Raw genomic sequence first — 14,803 nt, 5'->3', positions numbered from 1 at the left:
CCAATCAAAATCATCCTTTTATGTCTAAAAATATCGGATGATCCGATGGATGATCTAACCAATCAGATTTCCTCTTCTATTTTGGTAAAGAACCTCGTTTGGATTTTCTTTTTACGAAAAAATGGCGGTAGAACTTGCTGTCAGAGTCTTTGCAGGAACGTCTCAAAATTTTGACTAAATGTGAATGAAAAAACCTTTTAGAAATATTCAAAATGGCGTCCCAGGCATCTATGCAAGACACTCTAGACAAGTGTAAGTCTTTTGGTAAATTTAAGCCGTTTTTATAACATGTTTGGAGTAATTTTGTTAGTGAATGACGGGAAGGATTTGTTGCGATTTTTCAGTGAATGAAACTTTGCCTGTACGGCTCACTGCTGGCGACTTAGAATACAACCCTGAGTTTGTAAAGCTCTTGGTAGCATTGTGTAGGCATGTTGATGAAAAAGGAACGAGTACGAGAACTATAAAAGAGTATGACAAGGTACGTGTATACAAAACCAATAGGGGAGGGGGAGGGGATTTAATATCACTGGAATCGTTGCAGGATGATAACTCTTAGTGGGAGGGGGGAGGGGGGCTTAAGTGGTTAGGGCTTAAATGGTAGTTGAGTATTATATGATAAATATAACTCTTTTCCTTAGGCGTAATGTTTTCCCATTTTCGACCAGTCCTGTCATTCTCTTGAGAATAAGTTCCCTGCTAGCAAAGTCTCTCTTCTCTTTCTCTCCCTTCTTTCAGGCAGGGAGGAAGGAGACTCTGCCGATGTAGAGCGTTCCCTTTGATACACCGCCATCCACCAGTTTTAAAACCAGTTTTTAACCGATTACATGTAGTGCGCATGAGCAAATGTAACACACCATGGCGCCAAACATTGTTTGACGAGAGCGGCTGTCAAAATCATGACAGCGTTGCTAAGTTTCTGCGCGACAGAAATAACGTCCTACATTAATGGCAGAGTCTATTTTTCTCTCTCAACCAAAACAAAAGGAAAATAGGCTCTGCTAGCAGGGAAGAGAATAAGAGGCGCAACTTCAGAATACCCGGTCTAATGATATGCACACATTAATCCCCTTGTGTTCTTCTATCGTTATTGCATTGTTTTCAAAAGACTTGCTTCATAATAAAACAAAGTGCATGGCCGGGTATTCTGAAGTTGCTCCGAAAAAGATTCTTTGTTTAAATGGTATTCATATTCATGTGTCTTCTCATGTACAACCGTTAATAAAGAAATTGGAAAACATTTATTGCGCACCAGATAAAATGGACTATTCAGTTCCTTGTAAATATGGAGCATGGGTGGTTTAACCATGAAAGTGCTCGCCTCTCACCAAAGTGACCCAGGTTCAATTACCAGACTCAAAAGTTGAAAAGTAATGGGGAAAAAAGTTTTTTACCATCCTAAAGTTGGTCTTGATAGGGGAAAAATGTGCCCTCGGTCTTGATAACAGACCTCTGTTTGACAGCTTGTCCATGTATTCAAGACCTCTGGCACAGTTTTTTCCCTGTCCAGACCTCCTGGCCAGTAAATAACATATATATGTATATTTATTATGAAGATGATGACAATGACAATAATTAGAGGTTGATATCTTTGTGATATCTGTTCCCAGGTCAAAGAAAATCTAGAAGAAAAGAAAAGGAAATACCTTCAAGTGAATACATTATACACCGAAATAAAAGACATTCTAATGGATTATACGATGACCAAACAGGAGAGCAGAAACTCCAATACTGAGAACCAAGTAGGTCACTCTTACAGTAACTTGAATCCATACTCAGGGTTCATGCTACTCCTTAAACTCCTTGAAAACTCCTTGAATTTAATTCACATTTTCAAGGGCACTTGAAAAGCTCTTGAATTTTATGATTTTAGCAAAACTCCTTGAATTTTTGCTATGATCATTACTTGCATGGTTCTGAAATAGGTCTAGTCAGAAAGATCGGAAAATCTGAAAGTTGACCATGTGCAACTACCGTGTAAAACCTTGGCATAGTTAACTGAACGTACTCCTTGAAAATTCATTTTTGGGTATTTGTATACTCCTTGAATAGTCCTTGAATTTTAAGTGGTTACCTCAGCGCGAACCCTGCATACTGTAATTTAATTAAATATAAGATTATGGATAAAACGTGTAGAATATTTAAAAAACATGACCTTTCAGCTATGACTAGTGATAGCCTTCATCAGAATGATGACGAAAATGAGTGAAGCACGTATATTATGTAAACAAAGCGTGGGAAGAGGTAATAAAGCGATGAATGATTGACATGTCTATAGTTTTCTGGTGGGGTTGTCATGACAAAGGCGGTCAGAGTCACTAGTGTTCTTGATAAGTCTAGCCCAGGTAGAACTAAGGCGGTAGGAATCTTCTATTATGTTGAAATTATTAGGGCATTTGAAGGTTTTGATAAATTCTTTGATGAATCAAGGGAAGTATTTGGAGGTCTTGGGTGTAAAGATGTATTTTTGTAAATTTTTTTAGGAATCCTTTGTTCTTTTATTCCCAGGTCTACAATGCCCTACAAACAAGTCTATCTAGTGCAGAGGCAATTGATTACTTAGATTTCACTCCAGAAGGAGATAACAATGTCACTTTACTTGGTTTAAAGCCTGATGCTCTATTGCCAAATACTGCACATTTAAGAAGCCAACAACAGGTTTGTGATTAATAATGATGAGGATGATGATGATGATTATAATGGTGATGGTAATTATGGTGATGGTGGTAGTGATGATGGTGATGATGATGATAAGGTGATGATAATACTGATGATGATGATAGTACTGATGGTGATGATGATGGTGATGATAGTACTGATGGTGATGATGGTGGTGGTGATGATGATGATGATGATGATAAGGTGATGGTGGTGGTGATGGTGGTAGTGATGATGGCAATGGTGATAATGATGATGATGATAAGGTGATGATAGTACTGATGGTGATGATGATGGTGATGATGATGGTGATGATGGTGATGATGATGATGGTAGTGATGATGAGGATGGTGATAAATGATATAATGGTAGTGATGTTGGTAATAATGATGGTGATGACAATGATGATGATGATAGACATTATTTAGTGGGTGACAAGACACATGGGACAGTCAAACTTAGCATTAATAAACTTATGGCTCTCCATCTGAAAGAATATAGGACTGGCATTTTATGCTCTCTGAGCCACGGTGAAGGTCTAACCATTTGCAGATATTTTTAGAGCGAAGGCAGTATCTTCTACTCAGATTTTTTTCCTCTTCTTTTTCTTAAAAGAGCCTTAGTGTTGGTATGGTCGAGGGTTGAACTCACGGCCTGACCCACAACACAAGCCAGTTCCCAGCCAATCTTCTAAAATGAGAATTGTAGGATTTTGGAATGTTAGATCTGAATTGAATGCTAATATATTTTCTCTTTGGTATGTGTTATTAGTCATTTCAGCAGTATGTTATTCCTGAGCTGGAATCAAGGATGAAGTCCAAATGTGAATTGATAGTCAACGTTCATGATCCAAGCACAAATAATGGTAAGTGGAGTATATTGCTAATAGACTATTAATTAGCAATTAGTCCTCAAGCGAGGATGCACAAGGGCTTTTATGAATATTGCAGGCACAGAGTGACAAACAAACGTGGCATTTTCAGGCAGCATTCATAAGTAACATGGAAAATATGCATGTGTGCTATGTGCAGTATTAAAGCACACGCTTTCAACCAATCAGGATGTGAGATTTTTAATGGTTATTTTATAAAGAGATTATATAGACGATTTCTACAAACCTCGAAGATAAGATTTTGTGTTAAGAGAGCTATATTTTTTCAAAAAGTTTTTGTATATTGTGTTTTCCATAGCATGCATAAGATTTTGTTTGAAATTGCCTTGTTCTTAAATCTAAGCAATGCCATACTTTTGACAATACAATACAATAATACAAGTTTATTTGCTTGGGTTTTCAAGTTTTCTTTTTTTTGGGGGGGGGGGGGGGGGTGAGCTTAGACCCCAGCCTTTTTATGTTTAATTACATTTATTATAATATTAAAGCAAGGAGAACTGAATCTATAGAACGATAATTACGTTCATTAATTTAGACTGAACAAGAAACTATCAATTAACTAATTATAGTAATATACTTTATATATCACAATGAAAGTCAATTAATCACAAGATGAGAAAGAAAAAAAGATCATAAAAGATCAACTGACATGATTGTCAATTAACTAATTATAGTTATATGCAATACATGTATACACTCAATCAAAGAATCGTTGTCAGGTTTGGAAACATAGAACATAGAAGCTGAGACAGAAATGGTACATGGGAAATGACATAATTATATTATAATTTATTCATTTGCACCATCCATGCAGTCGGCTTAGAATGCCAAACGAGTATTAAAAACAGTGGATGATGCCACGGGTCGCCGGTCACGGCATGCATCTAATTAACTTACTTCCCATGTGTCATTTCGGTCTCAGCTTCTATGTTCTATGTTTCTAAACCTGACAACGATTCTTCAATTGAGTGTATATGTAACAATGAGGGTCAATTAATTACAAGATGAAAAAAAAAGTTTAAATGGACAACGTTCGTAAATCTCTGAAAAGATCGACTGACAAGATGGTTATTTGTTTTTTACAACTAGAGAGTGGAGGATTATCTTTAGCCAAAGCAGGACAGCTGCCTGCACTGCTGGTAAAAGAGAAACAAACACTTAAAGACGAAAAAAGAAAATTGTCCTTTGATCGCATCAAGAGAGAAAAGCAGTTCAGACATTATTACCAGGTAATGTTCAACCTCTTAATGTCAATCTAGTAGCATGTTTTAGTGACAGTGACAAGCTACTGTTGAAGTATCAACTGGGATCCTTGCTAGAGGTCATTCAATTTTCATACAAAAAGGGTGAAAGGTAAATTTTTACTGCCTTCTTCCTTCCACTCATTCATTAATCCATTCATTCTTTCTTTCATTCTTCATTCCTTCTTTCCTTCCTTCCTTCCTTCTTTCCTTCCTTCTTTCCTTCCTTTCCTTCCTTCTCTCTTTAACTTTAATCATTAGTGATCAATACGCAAATAATTAGTGACACAACCAATCTGTTTTATATCCAAAGTCTCTCCTTCAGTCTCTGACAATACTGGAACAGTTGATCAGCAAGCACAGACTACAGGCTCAACTGGAATATGACAATATAACTACAAGCTGGCTGGCAGCAAAATGTGATGCAATGTGCCTTAAAATCAAGTAAGACAATTCGTTTAGTTGTGAAATAAGGACAGGATATTTATTTAAGCCTGATGAGTATTTATTGGTATAGCAATTGTATTCTGGGTCGTGGTTCTTTGTATTGCAGGGTGTTGTTTAGCTCCTAAATCATTTTTCTCTGATATTGTTTTATTGGCTTCATAGCAACAGTCATGATAAAAGGGTAAATATTACACTGTGAAAAGATGAAAAAACTTGCTGTTTACTTAGGTTAGCCATAAATGGTTATTGTAACTAGTGTCTATATAAAAAATGTGACAACTTATTATCAAGTAATTTTACAAATTATATCTGTGATACTTTAAATTGATAATTAAAGTATATGTCTTGTATTCCATGTGTAACAGGGTGTTGCAGAATCAGCTTATCAGGGATACATACACACCAGAAACCACTGCAGCCCTTAAAAAGATAAGGTATAGCAGTAAGTTAAATATATAATCACTGATCACTTTACCAATCACAGCCTGCAAAACTCTATATACAAGTCTAAAATTATACTAAAATTTAAAACTATTTTACAGGGAACACTTGATACAAGCTGAAGAAGAAGAATCAAAGGAGTTACAACGAGCTACCCATGCTCTACAAGCTTATGAGTCTGTCGGCATGGGGTTTGACAGTCTCGTCCAGGAATACACACTGCTTATAAATGAAATAGACAACAAGAAATGGGCACTGAGTGAGTTGAGGCAGAGTCAGGATGCTGCGCAGGATGATCTGTGGAGACAGGGATGACAGGTAATCCTAGAGTAACAATTTATATTACTTGTGTTAACTAAATTATTGGAGCTAGAGGATGGGCAGTTTACAAGGTTTGTGCAAGGTTCGCTGTAAGGGTTAGGAAAAAGGTTACAAGGTTTATGCAAGGTTCGCTGTAAGGGTTAGGAAAAAGGTTACAAGGTTTATGCAAAGTTTGTTGTAAGGGTTAGGAAAAAGGTTACAAGGTTTATGCTAAGTTTGTTGTAAGGGTTAGGAAAAAGGTTACAAGGTTTATGCAAGGTTCGCTGTAAGGGTTAGGAAAAAGGTTACAAGGTTTATGCATGACGCATTTGCATGTGATGTCATAGGTAGAAAAAAGATGACATCATAGATAATTAAACCAAAAATGACAGCATAACCTAAACAAAAATGACATCATAAAAAATGTAGCTAAGATAAATATATCACAGTTTAAAAAATGACATAAACAAGCACATAATTTTAAATTTATGACACTTTAAAGGGGATTCCCCACTTGTTATTCTAAAATATATTTAGCATTTGCATTGCATAGGTTCCATAGGTGATGCTTGCATTTGAAAAAATATATATATATATAAATGTCCTGATCAAATTTTTGTACATTTTAGTTTTGTTTATTTGACGTTCTTTTGACAATCTGCCAAGGCATTAACATGTACAGTAAAGACAACTAATTTATATTATATTTTCTTTAATATGTTCTTTATGAATAAACTTCAGATATATTGCACTAATGAGGTCTTGGAAGACTTTCCTTTTCTTAAATGAAGTTTAATATGTTGCCATAGCAACATGTCATAGTATAAATTTTAAGCGCACATCACCAAAACACTTTTTCAGGTCCTGCCTTTCACATACTTCGACTGTAAAACCTTTTGTTGAATGGGTGTATGAAGTGTAATGTTTTTGATGTTACCATAGCAACATGACATAGTCATAAATTCTAAGCGCACATCACCAAAACATTTTTTCTGGTCCTGCCTTTCACATACTTCGACTGTAAAACCTTTTGTTGAATGGGTGTATGAAGTGTAATGTTTTTGATGTTACCATAGCAACATGACATAGTCATAAATTCTAAGCGCACATCACCAAAACATTTTTTCTGGTCCTGCCTTTCACATACTTCGACTGTAAAACTTTTTGTTGAATGGGTGTATGAAGTGTAATTTTTTGATGTTGCCATAGCCATAGTCATTTCATAGTCATAAATCTCAGGCACACGTCACGGATCGTCCTGATCCAGCCTTTCACATACTTCAACTGTATACACTTTTATTGAATGGGTGTATGAAGTTTTGTCTGTTTCCATAGAAACATATGTTTTTTCTGGCACAGCCATTTGCATACATGTACTTCAACAACATAGCTGCATATGTTCCAATAATAGTTCTTAAATCCATGCCACCATTATTTTCCTTTGTCTACGGTATACTCCAACATTTGCATACATGTACTTCAACAATTTTGCTGCATATGTTCCAATAATAGTTCTCAAATCCATGCCACCATTATTCTCCTTAGTCAACTGTATACTCCAACTTTACATTTCCTGGCCAAATGAGTATATATTGCATATTTTTTATAACAATATTTGAGTACATGTACGAACACACTGCCTTTTAAACTGCTTCATATGACAGCTTGCATTCTTTGGTTCAAAGTATCTTGGTAATTCCAGTAACTGTTCTACATGTCCGCCTTTCTTTATTATGATTCACAACATGGTTCCCTTCATCCAGAATCTCAAACATAAACCAGTGTACAATTTTGTACAAGATTGTATTTTCAGTTATTTTCAATCTCTGTTGTAAAATTATTAATTTTTCGATGTTGAGTTAAAAGAGTATAACAGTGAAGGGAAAATGTAATGTTGTAATATTGCAGAGCACTCCATTTCACATCCATCAAATCCACCTCTTTGCCGAGCTTAATACATAAAGTGCAACAGTTCCTAACGACGCAGTTAATGTCCACACAGCAAGCTTGACATATGGATTTGTTGATTCAGTATTGACTGCCGCAGGGCTTTGGTAAGGTTGTAACTGTTTTGATCTCTTGATACGTCGTTCACGGAGAACAGAGTCCGGTCTTTGGTCTCCCAGCTCCTTTATGAACTGTGTGTGTTTAGCTATAGCAGTACTAGAAGAAAAGAAAATTGAATAGTGATCAATATTTCAAATATTTTCAGTGTGAATTACTTGTATCGAATGTATATGCCGAAAAAACAGACGTCTAATCAAGACAATTATCACATACACTGTACATACACCAAATTGAAATATGGCAACCACTTTGATTAACTTCATGTATTGTTTTGCACTGACTAGCCTCATACATGTGAAAATACTTTTACTTTTCCACATGAACAGGATGATTCTTCTCTATTTCGGACAATACTCCAAACAATACATCATACTTGGGATCAATACTACGCACATGTTTATTAGATAATTTCAATTACCAAACTACAGACTTTTTAATAGATTTGTTATCATATTTGAAGAAATATTTTTCAAAACTCCCCGCTAATTGTTAGCAGAGAAAATGGTTGCGCCCCCCTCTGAATCTCCAAAGCCCCCCCCGCCCCCAACACCATAATTTATTAATGCTTCATTACTTTTTTGAACATTACGTACCTCTCTTTAAGGTATTTTTCTGCAGCGCTGGCTAGTTTTTCAGGTGAATATTTATCGAATAGAAATTTAGCTGAAACTACAAGTTCTTCTACTTTAGAAGGGAAGTTTTCAGGGATCTTGGATAACATGTGATGAATAAAGCACATCTCACATTCACCTAGTAATATCTCCTCCCGTCTGTCAATAACGAGCTGAAAAAAGAAAGAAAAATATTGTAATTGTACTATTTTGCACCTTCCACTTTATTGCTTTTTTTCATAACTCGGTTGCTGAGAGCTGTACAGTTAAATTTGGATTTTCACTGCTGTCAATTACAACTAATCAGTTAGTACCTTTCATATTTTTGACTGGTGGCAGTGAAAAACTGAATTCCAATGGGCAAATCGCAACTAGAGAGTTCGCATGTTTATGAAAATATTCTTCAAATAATATTCTTCATTATTAGCTGTACGCATTTATGAACAATTAAATATGGTAGAGATACAGTAGTGGGATATATTGAATATAAATACATATTTTATTAAGTTTACGATCTCTGAGATGATCAAAGTTAGTCAGGGCACGTCTAACTTGCAGATGGAATTGGAATTTATCATATTAGGATTTGCAGAGGGAGGAAAACTAGAGAATTTTGTGAAAAAACCTTCAGGTTAATGGAGAGAGTTAACAATCCCTACTTAGACAGGACACTGAGTTCAGAAACTGAATGAGAGACCCCAGAGGTGAGAATGGAGTGCAATATGACACTACATAGCCCTTAATATGCAGCCCGTAAAGTCCTCCACTGGTCATAAATGTAAAGCGCATTGAGACGTTGTATAAATGCGCTATATAAGAACCGCCCATTATCATTGTTATTATTATTAATTTGAATGCTTAAAAATTTGAGACATCATGAACTTAAGATTAAGTATTTTTTTAGCCTGTGTAGCTCGGCCCCTCCCCTCCCCCTAGAGCTGAGCTACGCTGGCTAGTATTTTTTAATAATTTATTATGCATACTTACAGCTGCGGCAAAGTAAACTGGCATGAGAGGGTGTGTCGCTAGAAAGAAGTCATATAGTCTAACTATGGTTTCAAAATCTTTTAACACGTGACCATACCATGTGATTAACCAACTAAGAGCAAACATCTGACCCACTTCTGATCTGTAAAATACAAGTAATATATACAATGTAAGAGACCTATTTGTATACAGTAGAATCATAGAAAGATATTTACGTGTAGGTCCCTGCAAATTCACCATACATTCCTCGATTCATAGCCACAACATTTATATATTAGTACGATTTTTATAAACATGCAAACTCTATGTCTCCAAGTTGCATGCTGAAATTTGGTTTTTCGCTGCCGTCAATCATAAACATGCAAACTCTGTGTCTCCAAGTTGCACGCTGAAATTTGGTTTTTTGCTGTCGTCAATCAAACCTAATCAGTCAGTACCTTTCATATTTTTGACTAGCGGCAGCAAAAAAACAAATTTCAGGGTGAAACTTGGAGACACAGAGTTCACATTTTTATGAAAATCGCAGTAAGGACACATCTATATTACAGACCCTTTTTAGGCCCTTCAGTGTCCGTATTACAGAGGTTTCAGTGTAGGAAATTACTGGTAGCATTGCAAGCAAGAAGCAAATAACATAATAATATTGCTTATCAATTTTTGCGATTAGAGCTAGTTTGACTGAGAAACTCTATGTATGTTCAAGTTGAATGCAAGCAAGGAAGTTTCAAAATCCAATATTTATAGACTTCACGGTCGACTAATTTCTGTTGTGTTTTTACTTTTTACTTTTTCAAAATTCAATTTTTAGACATTAGCCATAATGTCACTGATAGGAAATGATTAGTTTGTATTACAATAAATAAGTTGAATGCCAGTTGGCCTAACCTTATAAGGAACTCCTCAAGTTCAGGGTCAACTTCGTTAATAATCGGGTGCATAAATGATAACATTTTGGTGGTCTTCTCCATGGTAATGGCCATAAAATCTCTACAATGAAATACAGTATACACTTTAAGTATTTATGATTTCAAAGAATAACAACAATAATAATAATAATAATTTATTGTAAGTATTGTATATATATGAGATTTATTCAGCTATAGTGTTATAGAGCAAATAATATTTTCATACCTAAGATGATGAAGTGATATTTTTTCTAACAATGCAGTAGCTAAATCTTCGCCAACCACTAGTAGTAATGTGACAGCAATGTCGTGGTAACCCTGCAAACATTAGGATAATATTAATGATAATTATAGCACATTATTATACTTCCACTGATTATTTCTGTATCAATGAATAATACAGGGACTGCAGAGCAGGTCCGAAAGAATTCCCCCACCCCCGTCAAAAAATTTGAAATTGCTGCTCTTGGATTTCCAAGGATTTCCAATGCCGTAGTTTTGAGGGACAATCAAAAAAATATCTATTGCATTAAGGACATGTCCAATCTTTAGACAACAGAACAAAAAAATCAATTTTGGCTAAGAATGTGGGGTGTCTGTGAAACCAAATTTACCTATTTGAAATTGTATTTATTCACCTTATCATTCATTTTACTTTTTATCTAGTTTCTGATTAGCGGACAGCACATTTTAATAGTAATCATCAATAGTATGTGGCCTTGCCATAATTAATGTATTTTGGCCGAAAAATGTGCTGACAATGAATAATTTTAATGTGATTTTTCACATAAGCAAGTCTCTAATCTGGACATGCTTTATGCTTTACAACTTTTATTGGGTCTCAATCAGGAAGGAAAATCACAGAACCAACATGCTACCCAAAACGGAAAGTGCGAACAGGACTCTAGGTCTTATGCTAGGCATTTCCTTTTGACTAACGATACAAATCAATAGAATTGTCTTGGAAAATTAATACAGTTATAGTATCAAAAATTGATAACTAGTGAACCGAGAATGGCCAAAAAATAATCAATGGAGTTCAAACAAACAAAAGTCCCTGGGGTTCAGTTATTATCACTGTCAAGATAAGGAGGGGTGTGCTCCTGGTCGAAAGTGTAAGAGTTAGCCAACAAAGCTGCACCCAAAGCATAAAAAATTAAATGAAAATAGTGACAAGAGATAACTCGATTACAAGCTTGGAACGATCGAAGGCTTTAAAGAATAACCCCTCTCAAACTGCGATAAACTTACAGAATGTTTTGACATAAATAATAAATCATTGAAATATTTGGTATAAATAAGCAATTATTGGATGAGGTTGAGCATGATATTGTAAATTATCAAGACCGAGGCCAAGGTCTTGATATTCACGATATTATGCGATACCGAATTCAATAATTGCTTTATTATACATTTTGTATACTGGAAGAACATTAACATTAACATTAGCATTAAATTATAGAGACAAGAATTATGAACGCCATGATGTCGCGTGAAAAACACAAAATTTTAATTCAGAATTGAAATATTTCAAGAATTCTTCATAAAATATATGAAAATAAGTTAAGGATTCCTTAAATAATTGTTTTTGTACATAATTCTGGAAATAAATACACATAATGAATAAAAACAAAGCTACCACAGCGTGAGCTTGAATGAACTTGACATGATAAGTGTATTATCTGCAGGAAAACCTACAGATAATACATTTATCATGTTGAGTTCACATGATATCAGGGATTGGCTGAGGGCTCTCGACCAATCAGAATTGAGATACTTAGTAAAATGTATAATAATTTAATTATCATTACCTGATAATAGTGTAAATTACTATGTTTACATAAGACTCTCATTATAATATTAGTTAGTTGTGCCTGTAGAACTTTACGACGTGAGGCTCGCATTTCTGAAACACAAGCAAAGAGAGATGAATTTCTTGACAATTGAGAGTCCTACAGTTGAAGGAAATGTGTTCTTACCATGTGGGAATCTTCGATGTGATCTATCAACATCAAGATTAACTTGATTCCAGTACTTGTTTGCCTTGAACTGATTTATTTCATTAGTATCTGAAACAGTTATCATACTCTCAATTAATCAATCTATAAATGTACATAGCTTCAACAATTGTTCATACCTTTCAGCACGGGGGGTGGTAGACCTCTGCGTAGATGCTCTTAGACTCAGGCCCCGTCCACACTATGCCGGATGAATTTGAATCCGAATTTTTATTTATTCGGTTAGGCCTACTGCCCACACTAGTCTGGGCGAATCCGGAACAATTCTTCACTGAAAACGAATTTTCAAAATGGAACAGAATAAATAAAAATTCAGATTCAAATTTATCCGGCATAGTGTGGACGGGGCCTCAGTCACTTAACTTTTCCTTCTCCACGAACCTCTGCCCCGGGCCACACATCAACTCAACCCCCCCAATAATAGGGAAGCTATGAATTTTTTTTCTGCGAATGTATAGTCCACTAATCAGAATCAACTACAACAATACACAGCAGTAGATAGAAAGCAGATTATCATAAGATACCTTTTTTGTTTTTAGCGGACATAAACACATCAAATACATTAACGTTCAATAGTTTCGGCCACACCCGTCTTCTTAAGTCGTTCGTAATAAGACCATCTTGAGAAATGGCCAGGTTTCCAAGTGTCTGGACATCGACAGGGTCTTCTTCTAACGCCTCGTTGATCTTTCGTATCTTACTACGAAGCCTTGCTTCTGACACTGTTAGAAGATATTAACATAGCACCCGATTATCTCTGATATATAGATTTTGAATTAACTAACCCTGTTTTCCTAAATGCTGAAGACTTTTTTAAGAAGTCGGTGAGAGTCAACGATTGTTGATCGTGATTTTTGAAATGAACTGTTGTAGATCTGTTGACAGTGGTCTTTGGCATCGAGATAAAATAACAGTTTAAAAACAACGTTATACTTACTGTAATACATCATTTGAGCCATTATTCCTTCTTCCTTTTGAAGATGCCTCTTACTTTTTCCTGTAGGATTTCGTCTTTGATAAATATTCATATTCTGTTGAGGACGACTGATGCTATTTCCGTACATCGCCATTCTTGTTTTGATCCGAGAAACGTTAACAAACCTCAAATTACAATGCCTTTTTAAAACCGATTTTCGACTACTACGTACATATTATTAGTCTAACACTATACTTTCTCATCCCTAGCATCTTATTTTCAAAATTTCAATCAAAAAATATCTTATAGCGGCTTTAGATTTTGTAAACTGGAAGACATTTTGAATGGTGATGGGTGTTAACTGCTGTACCATAAAATCGCAGGCTCAAAAATCGATAGAAATCTATTATTTTCTATTTTTGGTTTATGAAAGACACTCTTTACCCAATTTTTTAATCAGAACATTTTATTTTGCGGTTTTGAAGCACAAAAAAATATATGTATTAAACAAAATCGGACTGTGACTCAATACGTAGTTTTCTTGAGTCTCGTTTTGGTGTTTAGAGTCCTTTGGATTACACAGGCAACCCAAAGTAGGTAAAAAACCTTTAGCTCGACCCGGAAATGAAATACTCTATAACCGGAAGTAAAGATTGTTGTTGCTACTAACTGGCCATGAACTAGTATTGGAGGGAGGCGGGTCACGAATTTTTGATTCTACCACCCTAGAGTGGGTCAGAAAATTTTTACCAATTTAATAGGGTCATAGAGGCATTGAGGGATGACGTAGGGAGGGGAGGGTCAATAATCTTTTTGACCTCTAAATATAATCGAACGCACGGAACATATAAAACGCTAACCAAATTTATAGTACGCTCAACAAAATTACTCGACTCTGATTGGTCGATTTTGTACTTAAAAAACATTAATAAAATTTTAAAGCCGTAAGAACTAATCTTTTTTATGCATTTCAGTTGCGCGATGGACTGAAAATCGGCCGCCAAATAGACAAAGATGATGATGGCGTCGCTTCGCATTTTTACTGAAATTTTGTTGAGTGAACTATAAACAAAAAATCGCACGATCTTCTCGTACAATTTGGAAATTAATAGACACGAGTAATGTTTTGAAAGTTCTTGTAATTGCACGAGCCTTTACTCGAGATCGTGCGATTTCCTATACAAAGTGTAGAAAAGATTCATGTAGAATTTCATGCACACAGAACATTTCATGGGGTCGATAATATTTTTCGATTTCACGTTCAGTCGATATAAATTTTCTTCCCATCTATCACCCCCTCAGGCTCTTAACCTTATTGAT

At 35.4% G+C, this 14,803-nt stretch overlaps 2 protein-coding genes and 1 long non-coding RNA gene across 3 annotated transcripts in view; 1 reads left to right on the top strand and 2 right to left on the bottom strand.

Annotated features, from left to right (window-relative positions):
* Positions 1–14,803, bottom strand: part of LOC148908940 (uncharacterized) — a 117,511-nt gene that overhangs the window by 28,046 nt on the left and 74,662 nt on the right. The gene's annotated exons all lie outside the window — the stretch shown is intronic.
* On the top strand, positions 118–6,730 carry LOC116303988 (HAUS augmin-like complex subunit 4). Its single transcript, XM_089034646.1, has 9 exons — positions 118–252; positions 345–481; positions 1,611–1,742; positions 2,509–2,658; positions 3,430–3,523; positions 4,640–4,779; positions 5,105–5,235; positions 5,604–5,672; positions 5,781–6,730. Exons 1-9 carry the CDS (start codon positions 213–215, stop codon positions 5,992–5,994), a joined length of 1,107 nt encoding a protein of 368 aa, XP_088890772.1. The 5' UTR covers positions 118–212; the 3' UTR covers positions 5,995–6,730.
* On the bottom strand, positions 7,018–13,854 carry LOC116304003 (TBC1 domain family member 20). Its single transcript, XM_089034645.1, has 9 exons — positions 13,505–13,854; positions 13,092–13,289; positions 12,529–12,618; positions 12,361–12,455; positions 10,776–10,867; positions 10,530–10,631; positions 9,645–9,786; positions 8,640–8,830; positions 7,018–8,142 (listed from the first exon to the last, which is right to left on the bottom strand). The coding sequence occupies exons 1-9, from the start codon at positions 13,635–13,637 to the stop codon at positions 7,908–7,910; spliced, it is 1,278 nt and encodes a 425-aa protein (XP_088890771.1). The 5' UTR covers positions 13,638–13,854; the 3' UTR covers positions 7,018–7,907.

The sequence above is a fragment of the Actinia tenebrosa genome, unplaced genomic scaffold (genome assembly GCF_029948245.1).
Source record: "Actinia tenebrosa isolate PJP-AT-01 unplaced genomic scaffold, QUT_ActTen_1.0 PGA_scaffold2__45_contigs__length_23673736, whole genome shotgun sequence".
Classification (NCBI taxonomy): domain Eukaryota; kingdom Metazoa; phylum Cnidaria; class Anthozoa; order Actiniaria; family Actiniidae; genus Actinia; species Actinia tenebrosa.
This window is presented reverse-complemented; position numbering and strand designations above follow the sequence as displayed.

What these genes read in the sequence shown, in the direction of transcription:
- LOC116303988 (XM_089034646.1), top strand. Translation starts at nt 213, where the DNA reads ATGGCGTCCCAGGCATCTATGCAAGACACTCTAGACAAGT. An exon ending in CTATAAAAGAGTATGACAAG is followed by an intron (nt 482 to 1,610) that starts GTACGTGTATAC and finishes ATCTGTTCCCAG; the next exon opens with GTCAAAGAAAATCTAGAAGA. An exon ending in GCAGCCCTTAAAAAGATAAG is followed by an intron (nt 5,673 to 5,780) that starts GTATAGCAGTAA and finishes ACTATTTTACAG; the next exon opens with GGAACACTTGATACAAGCTG.
- LOC116304003 (XM_089034645.1), bottom strand. Translation starts at nt 13,637, where the DNA reads ATGGCGATGTACGGAAATAGCATCAGTCGTCCTCAACAGAATATGAAT. An exon ending in ACATCGAAGATTCCCACATG is followed by an intron (nt 12,456 to 12,528) that starts GTAAGAACACAT and finishes CTTGTGTTTCAG; the next exon opens with AAATGCGAGCCTCACGTCGT. An exon ending in GAAAAATACCTTAAAGAGAG is followed by an intron (nt 8,143 to 8,639) that starts GTACGTAATGTT and finishes CTTTTCTTCTAG; the next exon opens with TACTGCTATAGCTAAACACA.